Source organism: Melozone crissalis, unplaced genomic scaffold, assembly GCF_028551555.1.
Source record: "Melozone crissalis strain CALT ecotype California unplaced genomic scaffold, PUWL_Pcris_2 ptg000013l_1, whole genome shotgun sequence".
NCBI classification, from domain to species: Eukaryota; Metazoa; Chordata; class Aves; order Passeriformes; family Passerellidae; genus Melozone; species Melozone crissalis.
This window is the reverse complement of record NW_026535791.1, coordinates 49,753,430-49,773,702: the sequence shown is the minus strand read 5'-3', so window position 1 is coordinate 49,773,702 and position 20,273 is coordinate 49,753,430. Positions and strand designations below refer to the sequence as shown.

At 39.0% G+C, this 20,273-nt stretch overlaps 1 protein-coding gene across 10 annotated transcripts in view; it reads left to right on the top strand.

Annotated features, from left to right (window-relative positions):
• Positions 1 to 20,273, top strand: part of MCF2L (MCF.2 cell line derived transforming sequence like) — a 156,433-nt gene that overhangs the window by 113,113 nt on the left and 23,047 nt on the right. For all 10 annotated transcript variants that reach the window (XM_054271488.1, XM_054271487.1, XM_054271495.1 and 7 more), the window contains 7 exons: positions 4,390 to 4,480; positions 14,061 to 14,180; positions 15,000 to 15,116; positions 15,625 to 15,774; positions 16,448 to 16,572; positions 18,282 to 18,396; positions 19,355 to 19,474. In XM_054271488.1, the coding sequence (XP_054127463.1) occupies positions 4,390 to 4,480; positions 14,061 to 14,180; positions 15,000 to 15,116; positions 15,625 to 15,774; positions 16,448 to 16,572; positions 18,282 to 18,396; positions 19,355 to 19,474 (838 nt within the window). The remainder of the gene's footprint in view (positions 1 to 4,389; positions 4,481 to 14,060; positions 14,181 to 14,999; positions 15,117 to 15,624; positions 15,775 to 16,447; positions 16,573 to 18,281; positions 18,397 to 19,354; positions 19,475 to 20,273) is intronic.

The following is a 20,273-nucleotide window of genomic DNA, read 5'->3' as shown; positions in this document are numbered from 1 at the left end:
ATACCCCCAAGGGAGGTTTCTTTCCACAGTCCTATGTACTATAAGCTTTCCCACCCTTTCCCCCAAGTGCATGAGCTAATAAGTCTTGCAAACAAGACAAAGAGGAGATGTCCCCATAATCTAAACTGAGGAGTCACTAAGTGGAAGATTCAGTTCCTGCTCTGCATGGGAAACTGGCTGCTAGTTGGGCAGGTATTTCAACCTCACTGTCACCTCCTCCTAATGGTTGTACACTGGCTCCCCAAGTCAGGGGAGAGGCCTGAGCCGAAAATCCATCCTGTGCTGCATTTTCTCCTGTCCTCTGTGGCCTTGCTCCTCTTCCTCCACTTTCTACCTTTCTAACCTGGCCTTCGTGAGTTTGCTGGGTGCATTTCCTGCAGAAACAGGGATGGTTCCCTGCCTGTCTGAAAATGTTCTGTTCTTTGTTCTGGTGAATAAACAGAAGAACAGTGTGTATCCCATGATGTTTTGGGTTTTTGTTTTGGTCTGGGGGTTTTTTTTGTGCATGTATTAGGAGAGAAACAAAGGAAGGAAGAAGTTTATATAAATTATGTTTCAGAAAGTACACCGGATACAAGTTAATACATTAAAGACAAAAAAGGTCATATGGGAAATGCTAACATGCCTGAATAGACAGGTGCTTCTGCTAAGGTTTTCTAATATTTCTCACTGTAAGGGTTTTTTTCTAGTCATTTACAACTATGCCAAAATTTCTTTCCATTTTTGAGGTGCCGCCTGATTTTATGGAGTTAAGTTCAGCCAAAATAGCTGTGTGGTTCCTAAGATGTCAGGGACCAAATCCACCATGCTCTTCAAACATTGAGACAATTGTTTGAGAAGCTCAAGTGTCTACTTCCTTTGTTCAAGGACTCAGACTTGACACTCGGAAGAATGATGGCTTTTGTGTCAAGAAAGTACCTTGAGAAAAATCTGCCTAAACCCCAGGCCACAGATGCTCAGTAACTACTCAAGCCCATTGCCAAAAGTGTCCTGCTTCATCCTGGAGCTGAGCAGGAGCTTCTCAGTGGTTACAGGATGAGCTGCTCAAGGGCCAGGTCTGCTCCCAGGAAGGCTGTGGCATGGGGTGTGGGTGCCACCTCTTGAGCAGCAGGCAGTGCAGACAAGCTGCTGGATTCCACAGGCAGGAGCACAGCTGGGGAAGTGTCCACCCAAGGGAAGACACTGGGAGATGGAGTGGGGCATAGCATACAGCTGGAGGATGAAGGGACTGTGGTATTCAGGAAGAGGCGAGAACTGATGGCATTCATCCTGAAAGTCTAAAATTAAAAAGAAAATAAAAAGACTTTTTGCATTGCTCCTGGGATAAGGAGTGATGAATGGGAGAGACAAATGTCAGTGGTGGAGACAAGTTTATTGGGGAGTGATGCAGAGGCATGAGAAGCTGTGAGCTAAGCTGATGAGTACAGTGCAGCTGGACCAAGGCAGGGAAAAAAGCTTGATGAGCTGTGCCCATCAGAGCATGCTTCTGCTGAGACACCGAGCACAAAAAATTGCATTCCTCTCAAGCACATGGAGGGGTAGGGGAAAATCATTATCAGGATAAAACATAATAAATATGGCTGAGGGATAGAGGGACAGCTGGCATTCACAGTTAAATCAGGAGCCAAAGGAAAACTGAGGATGTGCTTGTTTCCAAAGCGTTCCCTATGCCCTAGAAAGGAGGAGGGTATTGCAAGGTGTCTTGCACCCCCATGTGCAGGTGCGTGTCTGGCAGCAAGGAGAGGTCAGTAGAGCAAGGGTACATTGGCAAACAGACCTGTTTTCAATATTTACTTTTCTTGAATGCATGACTTTGTTCTCTTTGTAATGTTCTCAACTTTGTTGTACGCAATGTCTTAGTTTGGTTTGTTGCTTCCTGCCTGTGACTTGCTGGAGCTGGATCCCAGGCTCCAGAGCCAGGCCTTTGCAACAAGGCACTGTTGTCAAGATAACAAATACTTTTCCCACCCTGATTGATTTGGAACAGGGCATGTAATTTTTTTTCCCACCAGTTTATATTAATGGAGTGTTAACAGTTTGAAGTCAGATGCTCAAGACTTTGCCATCGGGTCTCTTCTGGCCAGCAGTGGGGAATCCTGGCTTTTTATGTCTGAGCTTGCTGATTCATGCAAGCACACAACTTATTTGATCCTTCTATTTGATCCGGTGGAAAAAGAAGGTTGGCTGAAGACGTCTTTTGGGCTATCTTAGAGATGTGCTTTTCTTTGTTAATTCTTCCACTTAAGTAAGCCTTGTCTTTTTATTTTTCTAGGATATTGATATTAAGCTCTGCTTATTGTCAGGTGTTTAGGCAGGTGATTAACTGTGTGGAGCTGCCATGTAAATAATTTCTGGGATCCCAGCTGAGTCTGTGTTTTTGTGTGCTCTTAGAGAGAAATCCTATTGATGCTCTTTCAGAGGCTTTAATTTTATTCATATTCCACTGACATATCAGTATTTTCTTGTAATATTGTACAGATGTTGCATTTAGGTACTCTGAGATTATGCTTCCTCTGAGGAAGTATGGAGGGATTTCAAGGCTCCTGGGACCTTCTACTGAGTGGGGGAAAATAGACTATGAGTCTTAATACACTCCAAAATCCACACTGACTCCTGTGGGGACAGCTGTAGCACTTTTTTCACTCCATTGATCCACATTAAGGCTGTGTACCCTAGGAGTTTGTTTTGCCATCTGATTATTGTGGTACATGGTTGCTACTATAATTTTATTTTCCTCAGTCACTAAAGGTTAAAATTGTGAGACCTTTAAATGGGGAACAGGAAGAGGCTAAAATCAGTCTGAATCTCTCTCCTCCTCTTGCCCTTTAAATAAAGAAAAATAAGAGAGGAAACTTTAGTAAATCATGGAAATTTACTGTAGTGGGAAGCATATTGCTAATATAAAGCCCTGTTTGTCTGCAAGGGTTGTCAGGCTTACAAGGCAAGTGCTCAGATGTTGTTTATCAGTGTTGTCCTAACCCAGAGGCAAGAGTTAAGTAACATGCACTGAATATGAGCAGTGAGGATCACTTCTAACATTCTGCTGAGCTGAAAGGACTGCTTAGCTTCTTCTGAAAGAAGGCAAGGGCTCCTTTGCATTTCTAATGATTATTCATGTTTCCCACTGAAGAGTGTGTCTGTAAATTTGAGAGATGCTGCATTTTATAAAAGAGAGGGAATAAACTGTGAGTCCTGTTTAAATCTGTAATTTTGAAGAGTAGCTTAAGATGACACATCTGGGTACCTGTGTTCTTCACCCTCCTTAACATCCTCTTATCATTATGCTACTGACATAATCTTATCAAGAAAAGCTGGTGTTTCCATGATTCAGCAATCTTGAATAAAGAATCCTGACATTCTGTTGTGTTGATTTTTATTTTTTCTTTTCAGATATCACCCTAAAAAATTGATGCACAGGATTTCTAATGTAATAGTGCCACAGCAGGCCTTGCAATAAATCATCAGATGTAAAAATACAGCACATATACTGAAAAGGGAGCAAATGTATGAGAAAACAATTAATCTGAGCCTGCCTTGCATTTGCCTGCTGTTTCCATTTTGATTGCGATTGGCTGGCAAGGGCTGCTGCTGGCATTGCACAATTGGCTTAGATGGGGAATTACAAAACAGGAGCACATCCCTTGGTCAGGGCTCGGTAGCACATGCAGCTGAGCACAGGCAAAAGAGAAAGGTCACCCACCCGTACGGCAGGACTGGAGCAGAATCTCTCTCACAGATGTTTCCATTCCAGAGGAGTGCCTCTGAGCTTGTTGTTCTCATCTGTGGCTTGAAGAGCTTAAATGCCCTAAGGTTTTTTTGTTTCAGTGAATGTGAAGATGCACCTAGGAAGAAGTTTACAGCCTGAAGGCATATGAGGATTTCAGATGCATGGAGCAGTATCATGGAATGATCAGAAGGATCTGTGGTTTTCAGGAGTTTGAAGTATCACTGAGGAGGAAGGCAATTCAAGCAGAAGGTTAAAAAGCAGATGCAAAAGGAAAACAACTTTATTTTGATCCTGAAATTATACTGACAACATCATGAGGAAGGGATTATATCAGCACCAAACAGTGGAGAATCAATCAGTCTCATTTTCTTCTGAAATAATCCCTGTGCAATAAATGTAAATACTATCTTTTGTGAAAAAGAATTCATTATTTGAATACATTTTGAAAGTCTGCAAAACACTGTGGGACTGCTGCATATTTGAAATGGTGTGTAATGTATCTTTAGTTAAGATATTTATATGAAGAAAATTCTGCACAAAAAGGTCAAGCTACTTTTTTTTTTCACTGTTTATTGACTGCTTTTCTGTGTGAGGGAACCAGGAGTTACATTCATATTTTTAACTAAGCTTTCCTATTTTCTTCTTTCCTCCTCTAAACTTAGTTTACGAGATGCTGGAATTGGATTTATTCTTGTCATAGATCGCAGACAGGACAAATGGACCTCTGTGAAAGCTTCCATACTGCGGATAGCAGTGAGTACTCTCTTAAATTACTCCTTAGAAAGATTTTTCTGTGTTGAATCTTCCTCTTACAAGTGGAAAAACATAATTTTATTTTCTCTTTAACAATATGTCAGCTAATTGATGATACAGAAGGTGTCCAGTAGGTCTTTTGTATCCCAGAGAGAGCATCATGTGTCTATGATGTGCTTTTAATGCAGTCTGCAGCTCAGGACATCTTCCTAAGTATGCACTTGGAGAGAGTGAATGTGTGAGCATGCCGCTGTCCCAGGTGGGAGCTGATGTTTGCATGGACACCCCATGGGTCCCATGGAGTTTTCACTATTCAAGTGAAGAAATGAGGGTGAGGGTCCTGGTTGAGTTTACCACTTGTGAAAGGAGTTCACATGGAAACACTGTTCTTGTGATGTCTGATTTTAAACAAGGATTACATGTAAGCAAGAAAATCTTAGTGCCTTCTATGATCAATCAACAGTGCATGCTCTTAACTTTCCCAGTCTCCCTTTCAAGTAATATGAAAGAGAAGCTTATTATAGGCTATTTTTTCCTTTTTTCAGAAGTAGAGAAGGACAGATCATGTTTATCATGTGCTTATTCTACTGCTGGTTTACTTGGTTTTTAAAATTTTTGGTTCATTGGTTGCCTTTTTCTTTTCCTTGTTATCATTGCTTTAATTGTTAGAGTCAATAGTCATTCCAGTAAGGGCTGAAAAACAAAGCTGTAAGTATCTTTTAATTTTTAATGGCTGAAAAATGTTGACTCTGTAAGATTAAAGTCAAATCAAAACAGTAAATGTCATTTTAATGTAACCTGATTATGGCCAAAGAATCTCTTGTTTATTCTAAGTTAAAGGTAGTACATTACTTTAAAGTAATACATCTTTAAAGGTAGTATATTGCTCCCACTGTATGATGTTTTTTGAATGAATATATAATGATATAATATTCCCACAATACAACTCTTTACACAATAATCATTGTAGAAATGTTAAAATGTTGAAAATACATTAAAGTATCAGCAAAATTTGCTTTAGTAGCTCAATTTGAAATTTTGAGATGCAGCATTGAGTAGATTCCAGTAGTGAAAACTGAGAGCAGCATAATTTAGGATGATTGAAGAAAAAGGCCTCTAGCTGGAGGTTTGGCATCTCTCAAAAGTCAGTGCTGTAGTTTCTGTTCAAGGACAGATAAGTGTTGCACAGATTATGGTCCTTTTATTTGCATAATTGGGGTTGTGAGGGTTAGGGAGCAACTACAGACAAGTTGCTTATAGCCGTGATGATGAAATTTATGGTAACATTCCTCCAGTGTGTGTTACTTTGCTTTGAAGCACAGTGAACAGAACTGAGCAACTATTCCCCATTCTGAGGGGTCTGTCACTGCTGAGATGGTGTTGGTGCCTAAGGGATTTAGGGTGTTAAGTGCAGGAGCACTGCCCAGTTGCAGTACTGCTGATGATGGGTTATTTTGTTTTTTTCAGCTTTTCTCGTTCTTCTGTGAGGTTTTTCTGAAAGAAGAATCGTGCTTCTTAGCTGCAATCTAATCTGTTAAGGGCAGGATTTTTTATATTTGCTTCTCTGTTGAACAGCAACAGTGCTGACTTTCAATTGTACCCATGTATATTTATTTATAGCAGTCCTCCTGTTGGACTTCAGCAATAATCACATCAGCCCCAACACTTGAAAATTTTGTGTTCCTATTTCAAAAGAAGATGTAGTGAAGAATTGTTTGCTCTTGACCATCATATCTTTGCTATAGTATTTGATATAAATGAAATCTAATCTGCATTTCAGCTGCCTGTTGTTTAACAAAAAACAAAGCCAAATATACAGGATATGTAATTGTGCCAAATTAGTGAGGTCCTATTGATAGACAAAGATTCATTCAAAATTCTTTTGAATGGCTCAAGGGTAACTGAAGACTTCCACTTGCTTGGTTTTTCTTACAGTCAGAATTGTCTTTTGGTGGTTTTGAAGCATCTGAGTGGTATTTGGGCTATCCAGACTGTACTCGATGTCTGAAAGCCTGATAGCTCTGGTAGTTTCAGTCACAGAATCACAGAATGGTTTGGATGGAAGATACCTTAAAGATTTTCTAGTTCCAACACTCCTGCCATGGGCAGGGACACCTTTCCCTAGATAAGGTGGCTCAAAGCCCCATCCAAGCCTGGCCTTGAACACTTCCAGGCACAGGAAATTCCCAGCTTCTCTGAGTAACCTATTCTAGAGCCTTGCCATCCCCACAGTAAATAATTTCTTCCTACTGTCCCATCTAAACCTACCTCCTTTCAATTTGAAGCCATTTCCTTTTTTTTTATTTTATTTTTTTTATTGCTGAAGCCTATTGCTGTCTGTAGAGACAGGAGTGTCATGTTATTTGAGATGAGAATTTTGGCTGTCCTTTTATTTTGTCTTTTCTGCCAACTTACCTATTTTTTCTCTAATCATCCTGGGGGAGTTGACCCTTTTGATTTGTGAAACCAGAAATGCCAGCATAGGGTGCTGTGACTGGAGCACTGCCTGACAGGAATATCCTGGCTGGAGCATCTGCCCATCACTAATACCCTGGCCACTGTAGGACATGTATTTGTAAGCACTGAGCAGCTGTTAAACAGAAATTCATACTAGCATGGATTTGTTATTATTATTTCTTGTTATTTTCAAGACTCTTCTTACACATTTGGTTTGTACTAGTGGGTATTGAGGGATGCTTTGAAACAAAACTAACAAAATGTTTTGTTTCAGGCTGAAATTGTGGAAAATGTATTATTAAAAATTTCTCAGCTTCATTTTTCCTTCTTTGTTGTTAGGGGTGCTTTATTTTTCCTGGGGCAGAAAATGAGCAGCGATGAGCTGAATCTGTATTTCATGCTGATACTTAAAGGTTTTGTAGTGAAGACTCTGGAGGTGAGGTTCACCTATTTTTGCAGACGTGGTGGAAGGCCAGTGACTGCACTGCTCGCCCCGGGTGACTGCTGCTGCAGCACATGCAGTGCAGGGGGACTGAGAGCAAAGCCAGGGGCCTGGGCTGAAATATGACATTTCTTTTCCATATGGCAGAGATTGTGGCAAGAACATGCCCAGGCATGCAGACTTTGCTACTGTTTTATTCTACTTGATGAAATTGCAATGGGCAGGCAGCCCAGGATGTTGTTGTGAGCAAGCACAATAAAGCAGGCTCTGTGGCTTAAGAGATGGCAAACAACATTATTGTGGAAAACAACATTATTATTTTTATTTCTCACCTGATTTAGCTGAAGTGAACTTATTAGCCTAGGAAGAATCTGGTCTATTGGGATAGTCAGGCTGAGACATGAAATTCTGGTAGAGATTCCAAGAGCCAAGTTTAATGCTAAGTGTAAAGACTTGATAGCAAAGTGTCATGTTGTTAGAGAGACAGTAGAATTTGAAAGTTCTTACAAGAAAAATACTGAACTTAGTAGTTGCAAATTGTTCACTTGTAATGTATTATTGTTTGAGGATACAAAATTTTTTCAGCTTTTTGCCCTGTCACCTGCAGCTATTCTTCTAAATTTGTATTAGAATGTCCTGTTTTCAGTAAAACACAGTACTCAGAGTATGAAGAGTCATTCAAAATGACTCTTAGCTGCTGGGGCTGGGCAATTACATGGTCTCATGGATAAGTGTGCAAGGAGGAGCAGTCATGGTAGCTGGTAAAGCAGCTCTGTATTGTCCCAACTGAAGCTGGGGAAATGACAAATGGTGAATGACAAATTGATCCACTTGTCCTTTCCATGCAGTCAAAAATTACTCTTTTTTATCCTTTTTTTCCTCTCCTAATGTTATCATACCCAAACAAGCAATATTCAATCCACAGCTGTAGGAGCAAGGCTTTTTACTGATCAGTGTGTTCTAGGATTTCACACTGCTCTCTTCACAGTCCCAGTGTATTTTCTTTTACAAAAGTAGTCAGTGTTATTACATTGTATTAGTCTCTTGTTGTCCTGTCATTGTTGTCTTCCTCCATCTAGAGGGAAAGCTGGCAGTGTGAACTCACTCTTTTAGACAAACAAAAAACTGCACTCAACATCATTAAAAGTTTTACCATAGTCATTCATCAACCTCAACCCAGGGAAAATAAACTTTCTTGGTGTGTAGGGAATAATGTCCCTGTGGGCCACTGCTCTTGAGTAAGCAGTTAGGATGGAGGTTGGTTGTTTTGTTGGTGAGGAATTTTTATCCATTTACAAAACTTTGCAGCCCTTTCTAAAGGTGACAAGAGATGAGTTTTATTCTGCCTCCTGGAAAAGAAGTCTGCTTTGTGATTTGCCACCCCTAATTAAGGATGCACTGAGTACAGATTTCATGCCTTCTGTTTTGGACTGCCTTGTCCAGAGCACTGCTTTTCTTAGCTGTTCATAAATCAAAATGCAGTCGTCACTGTAACAGTGGCTTAGCCCATTAATTTCTTTGAAGATCAGGGCCAAGATTGCTGGCTGGCAGGAAGAAACCTGAAGCCAATGGACATAGCACACCAGAATGCTTAGGTTGGACTCGATGATTGTGGGGGTCTTTTCCAACCTAATTGATTCTTTGATTTTGTAATACCAGCCTAAACCTTGCAGGAGTCAGGCAGTCCCATTTTTGTGCCATCTGGAATCTTACTGGTTTGATATCCAAGGTGAGAAATGATGAATTGCAGTAATTCAGCTTTGAGTTCTTTGGCCTTGTTTGTAGAGATATTGAGTTTCTTAGTGAGTTCTTGATATAGAAAAGATATGTTTTTTAAGTGGTGCCCCATGAAAGGCACCGTTTTATATTTATATGGGATAGGTATTTCCCTTTAGCCCAGTTTCTAGTTAGCTTTTTGCATCATGTCCTGAAAAGTAGTGACGCTTCACACTTTGTATGGCTTAAGTTTGAAAACACTGCTCTTCATTCAACCCCAGTCATGTTTCTCATTTTGCTTGGATTTAAGACTAGAACTTGGCAGTATGATGAAGCTGGAATTAATATTTGTATTAATTTTGTGGCTATTGTTATGAATGAGTACGGTAAATGATAAATGAGTATGTTTATTTTTAGATCAGTATGGTTTTGTCTGGTTGCCTTGGATGTTTTGAGACTACTTCAAATGCAGGCACTTTTGCAGTTATCCTTGTGTACTTAGCCATTTTTATTTATTTTATGTATTTGTTGAATATGTGAAAACAGAAGTGAGTCACTTAAACTCAGAAAGCAGGATCATGTCACAAGCATTATATATAGATCTAATGCAAAACAGTCCTATGTTTTTAAAACTAGATTTCAAGCTGCTCTTTTTATGAACTGATTTAATTCAAGATTCTTTGGTGACAAGAATTATGTGTAAGGCACTTGTTCATTTTAGCCAGGAATAAAGAGTCTTAAATAGGTAAGCAAGTAGTTACTAAGCCCTTTATATACAGAAGTATTTTGGAAAGAAGTGCTCTGCGGTTTATGGCATACTAGTAAGTGCAGAAAGGAAAACAGCACCACAGAGTTTGGTAATGTGGATATTTTGAAGCTGTTCATAAAATGAAAATTAGTTTTTTTCCAAATATTTTAAGACAAAACTACTAAAACCAAGTCAAGCATTAGCTCTTTGATGGCTCACATATTATACACAATACTTCTGCAAGCTGGCTTAACTTCAGGGTCAGTACTGGTGGTGCACCTAGCCTCTCTGCCAGTAATTTAATGACTGCGCAGAAAAATGATAGTTAAGATTATATGCAACTAGCACGTGGTCCAGAGGAGGCCACAAAGGTGATCAGAGGTCTTGGAGCATCTCTCCTATGAGAACAGGCTGAGAGATCTGAGGTTGTTCGGAAGAGAAGGCTCTGGGCCAGACCTCACTGCCGCCTTTTGGTATTTAAAGGGGGCTTATAAAGTAGAGGGAGAGTGACTTTACATAGGCAGATAGCAGTAGGACAAGGGGAAGGTGTTTTAAACTGAATGAGGAGAGACATTACAAGTTAGAAAGCAATTCTTTACTGTAAGGGTAGTGGGGCACTGGAGCAGGTTGTCCAGGGAGTTGTGGATGCCTCAGCCCTGGAAGTGTTCAAGGCAAGGTTGGATGAGGACCTGAGAACCTGCTCTAGTGAAAGGTGTTCCTGTCCTGGTGGAGGGGTTAGAAATAAGTGATCTTTAAGATCCTTTGCAATCCATTCTGTGATTCTATAGTAATTTGATTTTGCATTTTGCCCAGAACTCAGCTGGGGTCAGCCTATACATTTCCCCTTTACAGAAACCTGGAGCATGCAGTGAAATGCTCCCCATCCCTGAGAAGCAGATGCCTCAAAGCAGACAGGTTAACCTGCTCCTGAGAAATTATTGACTGGTTTTCTAGAGAATTTAAGATTGTTCCCCATTTTGTCCAGCCAGAAAAGGTTCTTCCCCTCATTCTAGGTTCAGGATACTTGTAGGGCAACAAAGATCTCAGTGTATTGGAACACTTTGATCCTGGGCCTGTGCTGTATACACATTCCTGGTTTGGTCAGATTTAATCAAAAGCTGATAACAATGTGCACATCTACATCCTTTTCTCTTTGGAATTGGCACTGATCAGACTGGATGAGAAAGTGAAGGAGATGAGCAGATAGAAAACTAATCCCATGACTGTCATGAAATATCAAATAAGTGAAAATGAGATGAATGAATATATGGGCTGGGCTCTCCTAATTTTTGCAGAGAATATGAAAAACATGACTCCTAGTCTCTTTTGCATTGGCATTAAATCAGATAAATTCAGTGTTTGAGACAAGATGTTGGGGGTACTGTTAATATGAATTAATCTAGTAAAAAAAGACAGTCGGGGGAAAAAACAAACCCAGTTTTTGAACACGCAAATCCTTCAATAAATCTGAGTAAAGTTCATTGGCTTCAGTGAAACAGTCCTTGAAGGCACTTTATTTGATAGTACTGCTAAACATAACAAGAATATTTTTTGGTGCTTAACATTTAGCAAAGCATTATTGAGAAGTCATTGTTTGTTGTCTGGTTAGCATACAATGGCTTCAAACAAATATGCTGCTGGGCTGGAACAGAGGATTTTTGTTTTGTTCCAGTGTTCAGGGTGAAGTTGACTGGTCAATGAAGTTCACAGGCATCCATGGAGTATCTCTTACATCACAGCATTGTCTCTGCAAGTCACCAGGGCTTTAGCAAAAACATGTTAGGAAAAGCAGTAGTATTTTGGCAGTGCAGATACAACCTTTGATAAACTGTAATAGCTGGCACAAGTCCGACATTGTTTACTGTAGCACAACTTCCCTTTCTTGTTTCACAAAAATTAATTGGCAGATTTTACTTCCAGCCACAACAGGGGAAGGAGGCATCACTTTTTAAGACATGGAGTTTTTTTGAAGAAAAAAACAAAACCAAATGGAGACAGACTAGTGGAGACTAGTTTATACTGTAGACAAAGTCAAAGTAATCTAGAATTTGAGCTTTTGTTCAGAGAGAAGGGAAATTTCTGACAGGTTTTGAATGGGAATGCAAGTGATACCAAGACTGTATTGACCTCAACACCATCATTTTGGGTTGACACATTGAGATAGAAAATAATTGCAGTGCATATTCTCTGTTTTCATTGAATTGAACACCATACTAAATTTCATCACGCAATTAAACTCTGTTTCATAGGACCTAGTAGACAGTCCAGAAAAATTTACTATTAGATTCCATTTGGGTATTGCTGTCTGCTTCAGTAACAGCCTAAATGTCATAAAATCACAGATTGGGTTGGGAGGGACCTTGAAAGACCATCTTTTGTGGGGAAAGGGAGCCTCAATGATATTATCTAGCCCCCTGTCCAGGGCATTTCCCAGTGCTCCAAGTAAGGCTAAAGGGGTTGCAGATATTGGCTGCCATGGACAGTGGGTCAGGACATCATGTGGTGGGGTGGATGTCTCACAAGGAGGCACCTTATTTTTTTCAAAATATGTTACCTAAAAATATCTCTTCTACCATTTTTATTCTGAAATATTTCATTGCCACTGAATAAACTTCACATTTTGAAGTTAAAGGTAAAAATAACTGCTCAGTTGGACTGAACAATTCTGTTACAGGCACAAAATAGATTGACATGTCTGTTGAATGAGAGAAGTAAATGCAGCTGTCATTCTAAAAGGCTTATCCAGGAGATTTAATTAAAGATTTTTTTGTCTGTTCTTTTAATGCTCTGAAATAAATTTGTGGGTTTGCTTGGTATGGTAATTCAGAAAAAATAGTAAGAAAAGTATAATCTTTTCTTTTTCTTCTAAATACAGTCAGAATACCTCTGATACTCCGATATGGGTTAGTAACTTCACAGGCTGCACTTTTTTTAGTGAATTTTAGAGTGCAAGGCTGAGGCACTCAGAATTACCTGGTTTCTGTTCCCAGCCATCAAACTCCTTTGGAACTGCGCCACTGTACGTTCTAGAAAATGTGGACATCACTGAAATGGAGGCAGACTGAGAAGCCCAAGCTTTTAAGTTTCCTTAGACAAATGAAATTTTGGTTGTGTACTAAATATCTGGGGAACCACAATGGATCTTGAAGCTTTCCAGAAAAGTGTTAAACTACTTTTCCCTTTAAAAATTCATAATTTCTAATGCTAAGTACCTGGAACCCTTGGAAACCTCAAAATTGTTATTAAATCACTCTTTAACCTTCCAGATACTAACAGTTCCAGTAGGCTTGGAACAGAGCAAAGCATAACAGCTCCTTCAGTCAGTGGGGCTTTTTTGGTTGGCTTTTTTATCTTCCCTCTGGTAAACCAGTTTGCTAGAAAAGTGAAATAACTTCCAACAGTATAATGAAGAAAATTGCATATTTAATCATTATAATGATCATTTCTTTAGTGAATTTCACTGCCGCCCTACAGTGGAAATACTGAATAGAGGAGAATGTTTCCAAGAGTGGCTCAATGCCAAATATGGAAATCTCTGCCACAGCAGAGGTTGATTTTCAATAATTTAATGCTATATTTTTTAAAATTTCTTCTATCTTCTGTTTTCCCTCGACCTGTTGTAGAACTGAGAAAGATCCATCAGACTGCTAGCTGGAAGTTGATGAGGAAAAAGAGAACTGAGATTTTTTTATGCTTGATTTTTATTTTTGTCAGCCAAATTAAAGCTTTTTTTTAAGTTACTGCCTAAGAAATTCATCCTCTGTGGCAAAAACTTGTGTAGGCAACTGGCAAGGTAGTATATGCACAAATTAGAAATTTGTTGTTAGGTTTTCACAGAATGATGGAGGTTTCTTTGGCACCTTCTATTAAAGTGAAGATGAAGTAACCATGAAAGTCTTGCTGTTAAAAAAATACTGAGCTACTGCTGTTTGTTCATTAGCCTCCTTGGGTAGGAGGTTGTAATCTTAGCTGAAGAGCAGTACAAGCCAGCTCTGAAAAAAAAATTGATTCCAAGAGAATAGATCCCTGTTCCCAAAGACAAGTAAATGTCTTTTGAATGAAGTTCTTTGTACTAGCCATGCAACAATATGATTGGTCACCCCATTATGGGACGCCTTTGATACAGTTAGTTTGTGGTTTATCAGGGGCTTCTCCTTGTTCAAAAATATTTTCTGGAGCTGAGACACAGAAAATAACAGGCTCAACTTGCTTTGCAGGCATCTTTCCCAGGAAACCTGCAATTAGTCCTCGTTCTGCGCCCAACAGGATTTTTTCATCGAGCTCTCTCGGACATTGCTTTCAGATTCAACAAAGATGAGCTTAAAATGAAAGTACCTGTAAGTAATCCTTTGTTTTCACTTTACTACCAAGAATCTTAAAAGTACTTAAGGTAGCCAAGGAGGACCAAAGAAGCCCCAACAAAACGCCATGATTAGAGGCAGTTCTAGCAATCTTAGCTAATTCATGATGACATTTTCTTGAGAGAGCATGTGAATTTTGAAGCAGATGCATGGACAAATGCTATGGTTTCTGTCACTTGAGCAAATGTACAATGGATGCCTGTTGTTATCTCGCCAGTAAATCCAGAGATTGTATTTTTATTTGCAAGTGTACAGCATTTATATTTTAAAATAAAATTTGAAACTATATGAGCTGATGATATAAATGTTACTGTACTTACCAGATGTAAATTGCAAGGGGGAAATATGGTCTTTAAGAAAATTTCCCCCCATCTTTCATTTATTCTGGGGAACCGGTCCTTACATGAGAAATCCATATAGGCAGTATTGTTCTGTCCTGCAGACCCAGGATAACAAGGAAAATGAACAAGAAATGAATGTTGCTTTTAGAAAATAGCCAAATATGGTTTAACAAGATAAAAAAAATCTGGCAGTGTTATGCTATATAATTCATAAGCTTTTTTTTTTTAATATGCCTGGTGCCCATGTCCATATTCAGTCATTTACATTTACCTCATCTTCACCTGAAAGAACTGCTAAATTTGTGTTTCTATACCCACAGGAAACAGTTCCATCTCTCACTTTTATATTAAAAAATGCGTCTTCTCTGTCGGTGTCTGAAGGATGGGGCTCAGAATCATTAACAAGGGACTTGTCACCACTGATCACGTTCACTTTTTTTCTGTCCTGCTGCAGATCATAATGCTGGGCTCAGTGTCAGAACTGCAGGGTTACATTGATAAGACACAATTAACAGAAGATCTTGGTGGCACCCTGGATTACTGCCACAACAGATGGCTGTCCCGTCGCACTGTAAGTCTTAGGTTTTGTTATAACTTTTCAGCTTAACGAACCCTTCTGTTTTATACCCTGTCATTTATAAAACAGATTCCAAGTGATGCAAGTTGACTTGCTCAGTGTGAGAAGATGTTCCCAATGGTACTAAGTCATCTTAGAGAAATAATATGAGTAATAACTTGGGAGGGGTTTTCTGAACACTTGGAGCGAAGGAACTACAGTGTGTTATTGTGTTAAGGTTTATTGGTTTTGCTACAAGAAAGAAAAAGCTCAAATTGTAAAATAACTCCAGATTATAAAAATATGAAGAAGATACACCTGATACAAGCCTAAGAAAAATATACAATTAAGGAATTAATGGTGACGATATCTGTTGCTTGCAAAATTCTACTTTGGCCATTTTTCAGTCTTGTAATTAATCTGTTTGGGTTTGTTTTGAGAGTTATATTTTGTGTGCTTGTGTTTGTTTGTACATATGTGTGTGATGAACACAAAACATCTTTAATGGTTTTTATTCCAAAAGGCTATAGAAGGTTTCGCCCAAAAGGTTAAGCAAACAGCTCAGATTCTTCAGTCCTTTGGGACTGAGCTGGCTGAAACAGAACTACCAAACGATGTGCAATCAACCAGCTCCCTTCTTGCAACACACACGGAAAAGAAGGACAAAATGAAGGTATGTAAATTTTGTAGAGATGCTGTCTTCTAGTTAAACTGTCTTTTAATTTATAGCTAGCAATATTAATGGAAAATATGGACGATGCTAATAGACAGTAGTAATGTGCACCAATGATATCTTTTTGAGCTTGCTTTTTTTGATGTTAAAAATCCTTTTTGCATTGAAAAATGGCATTTCTTGAAACTAAGTTTACGTATGTACAAATGCATAATGGGTTGTATGAGAAACAGTAATTTCTTTGTAAGTGGTGGTGTGTTTAATTTGTAGTTTTGTTTGCAACAGGAAATTTGATTGTATTTGCATGCATATTAAAATATATGGCCTTTTGAAGCATGAACAAATGTTCTTTCAAACAGGATTAAATGAAAGCTCTTTGGTGGTTTCAGAACTGTGCATCTAACATTTTTGAGATATTTGTAGCCTAAAGCTACACTAGAAGGCTGTCTACCATGAAAATTTAACTCAGTTACACTGGGGTCTTCAGATGGTAAACATGGAAGAAGCTGACATTTATCATTTACTGTCTGTTGTCAGCCACTGCTTTTAATAAAACTGTGCTTGCTCGAATGCTATTGAAATCTGTCTTTCAATTCAGTGCCTTGTGAATTCTGCTTAAAAAAACAACATGCTGCTACAGTGTGTGGAATTTTTCTTTTGTTTTGTTCTGTAGGAGGACATCAGGGTAGCAGTAGAACAGGGAGATGATATCCTTGGAAGTATTACAAAACCAGTTACTGAGAATCCTGATTACAAACTGAATCAAGATCAGCTAGACAATCAGACAACAGTAGAAAGGTGAGAGGTGTGAAATACTAAATATGCTGCTTTTCTGCTTTTTTGATTCCCGCCCCCCCAGCTTCTATGTTAAATTCCATATTTATGCTTTGCAAATAAGCAAATGTTTCGATGTGAACATTAGAAATAATTTCAGAAACAACTCCTCTGTTGTCAGATCTGTCCTGAACAAAGTAACCCCCTAAAGCCCACTGCAGGGTCACCTGCCTGAAGGAAAATGGGATTGGAATTCTGATACCACACTACACTGTTCTTTTTTTCATTTTTGTCACTTTTGGACTCTATATTTGAGTATCTTTTCCTTATTTTAAAGAATATCAATGCTTTGCTTAGAAACTGAAGTGCAATCCAAGAAATTTTGCTGCTGTACAGAGGGCATGAAGGGAAGACTGAAGTGATCTGTCTCTTCTTTTCAGTAGATTCGACCATTTATCTTTGAAGTGGGAGAGGTTTTTCTCTTTTAAACCTGTTAACTTAGCAATGTTGTTAGTGGCTTTTAAAGGCTTTTAGGGAGTACACCACTCTTGAAGTATCTATGCACCAATTTTCTATGTGCTTCCTCTGGGCATATAAGTAATAGGTATAGTTTTCCTCTGCTCCCTGCCTGCCACATACACACCCCCCTCACATTACTGCCAGGTTTGAAGAAATTATATCACTGCAGCACAGATGTAAATTTTCACAAAGCTATGAAAGCATAGCTCATTTCCCCCAGGCTGCATTCTGCATTCTTTTTTTGTCTGTCATTCTGCGTTTCTGTTACACTCAGGCCAGCTTTCTTTCCAAATAACTGTCCATTCCAATCACAGAGCTTGGCAGAAGTCACTTTTTTGGTCACTGTTGCTATCAGCTATCCAAGGATGATCAGGGTGGGGGTTGCTCATTTATCCATAACATTCTTATTCAATACAATATCTGATGGAAATTGGAATAAACTCTCTGTGTGTCACTGCCTTTTCTCTTGTTGGTTTTAACTTGTAAATTCAGAGTTCATTTCTGTAGTGTTAAAGACAAAAGTTCATTAAAATTTTGATGGGTTGCCTTCCCCAGATGTAGTCTAAGTACAGCAAAGTGCACTGTATAAAGTCCATGGGATATCATACTGCCAAATACAATTATTGAAGGTAAGTTAAGAAGTGAAAGTTTTAACACATTTGCCAGAATTATAATCAAAGAAGGTTTTCCTCATCACAGTACTGCTGTACACTTGCCTGTGATATTTAATTATTTACTCTGCTTGGAAGAGAAGGAGCAATGGCCTTCAGGTTTACAGAGAGCTTTGCTCCAAAGAATGAAATGTAAGGGCAGCTGCCTGGTCATAGCAGTTCAAATTTTTTACTTTAACTTTCCCTGTTAGCCCGAGGCTTGGATTCTTCTGAGTCTTAACCCACACACATTTACATATTTATTTATGTTAGCCCCAGCTCCCCATATCCCCAGGCCAAAGCTGAGAAGGTGCTTAAAATAAGCACTTGCCATTTTCCAGAAATTAATGTTTGTGTTGAGTTTCAGTTTTTTACATCAGTGTTATTGTAGGAAATGATACTGTGTGATACAAAAAATATTTCCTGTATCCAGTTTATTTGTCCTGAAAAATACTGCTTTGGGGAGGCTTTTTTTATTTACTGTGGAGGATTGCATTGTCCCTTGAAGGTTGTACCCATCATTCTTAGAGTATTTTTTTATGTGTTTTGTTTTGATTTTTGAAGGCTACTGGCTCAATTACATGAAACAGAGACCGCCTTTGATGAGTTTTGGATGAAGCATCAGCAAAAACTAGAGCAGTGTCTGCGCCTTCGGAATTTTGAACAGAATTTCAGAGAGGTGAGAACTTTGTGGTGGCAGTCAATATTTGGTAACATAGAAATGATTCAGAAAATGCTTCCTGTTCTTGATTTTACAGTTCTTGTATGTACTTGCAAGCTTTCTCCAGTCTTTTTCTTGTACTTGCCCTTACTTGACACACTGCTATCTTTACTAGTTTGGATTCTTGCCCATACAGACATAACTTTTTTTTTTTTTTTCCACAGTCTTAGGAAGTTCTTTTCCATGCACTCAGCAGTGTATAAGCATTCAAAAAATGCTTTGAAACCTGTTCTGTACCACAGAAACATAAAATGCTGCTGCAACACTTCCATCTTGCCAATAGATCCTTTTATGGAACCAAGTCTCAACTAAACATTCTGGCTGAAATTTTGTGAAAACTGTCTCCAACACTGTGGGTGGGAAGTTGCAGCCATAGTGTTAGAAGCTGGGTGGAGGCTGCACTACAATTTTCACAGCCAGTTTCTGATCTCATATTGTTTAACTCATGTGCTCAATGGCACCTGCAGACCCTTTATCCTTGTGTAGCTGATCTCTGAGCCCAGCCCCTGTGTCTCCACAAGAGCAACACTCAGAAACACTCTTGCAAGATTTGTCTGTCTCTAAAACAATTGCTGGAGTGGAGACCTCTCCCTCATGGTCTGCTGTTAACATTAATGTCACTTTACATCCTTGTCATCTGGTAAAAGCACGATCATAAATGTTTCCTTTGCATGTTTTTCTTGCATCTTTTTGAGTTCCAGGAAACAGGATTACTTCACTGCCTTTTCTTTGTATTTGTTTTCCTTTTTAATTGGAGGGGGGAGGTAAGCTGACAAAAAAAGGTGCTGTGTCTCAGCCCCAGTAACCACCTAATGTGAGTCACCTGACTGCAAAGAGTGGCTATCACCTATGCAACTGGGGGGTCTCTGGAGAGGTGGAGATCTCTGCATTCACACATAGCTGTGTCTCATTTCAGGTCAAAGCAGCTTTGGATATTGTGTCTGAGAGACTGTCTGCTTTCACAGATGTGGGAAACAGCCGTTCACATGTGGAGCATATTTTGAAAGATCTTGCCAACTTTAAGGAAAAATCAGATGTAAGAAATCTGCAAATCTCAATTTCTACTATGACAATGCACGTGCAGAGGGGAATGGGATATGGTTGTTGAGTGTATCAGCTTAAGCTGAGAACAAGACAGAATCAATGTCTCAGGTGACATACAGAAGGAATCTGAAATAAAGTCTTTAAGCACTGAAGCAGAGTAATTCTAGGGCATCCCTCAATAAAGAGCAGAGTGACCAGACACAAAGTGTGATTGCTTCATGTAAGAATTGCATGAAGTGTCTACATAGCCAAGTTTTGCATTTACTGATCAAGGGGCCACTTCCATTCTTATTAAAGCCATGTCTTTCAATTAATGTTAGAAATAAGAAAGCTGTGTATTGAATGTACAATAAAGATGGCCAATAGAAACATACACTGAACAATATAGAAAGGGAACCTTTTTCTGATCTATGCTTCACAATGAAGCAAGTTGCTCTCTAAGTGAGGTTGTTGGTCTTAAGGCTGAGATTGGTTTTTTTATAATTTGCATTCAGATTGTTGCATTCAAATTGCATTCATACACACACACCCTGCTGAATAAGGCATAGAAAGACAGTGGTTCCTTCACAGGGAGGCCTATGATTAAACTCACTGTTATTTCTGAGGTACTCTGGTACATGAAGGTTCTTGGGCATTTGGAAAGACAGACATAAATAAACTTTGATTTATTAAGCAAGGCAGATATGTACTAAAGATGTATTCTTTATCAATATGTGTATTTCACTGTGTAAAAATTGTTTCATTGATCTTGATCCGAGGAAAGATGTACTTTAATCAGTGCTTATTTTCTT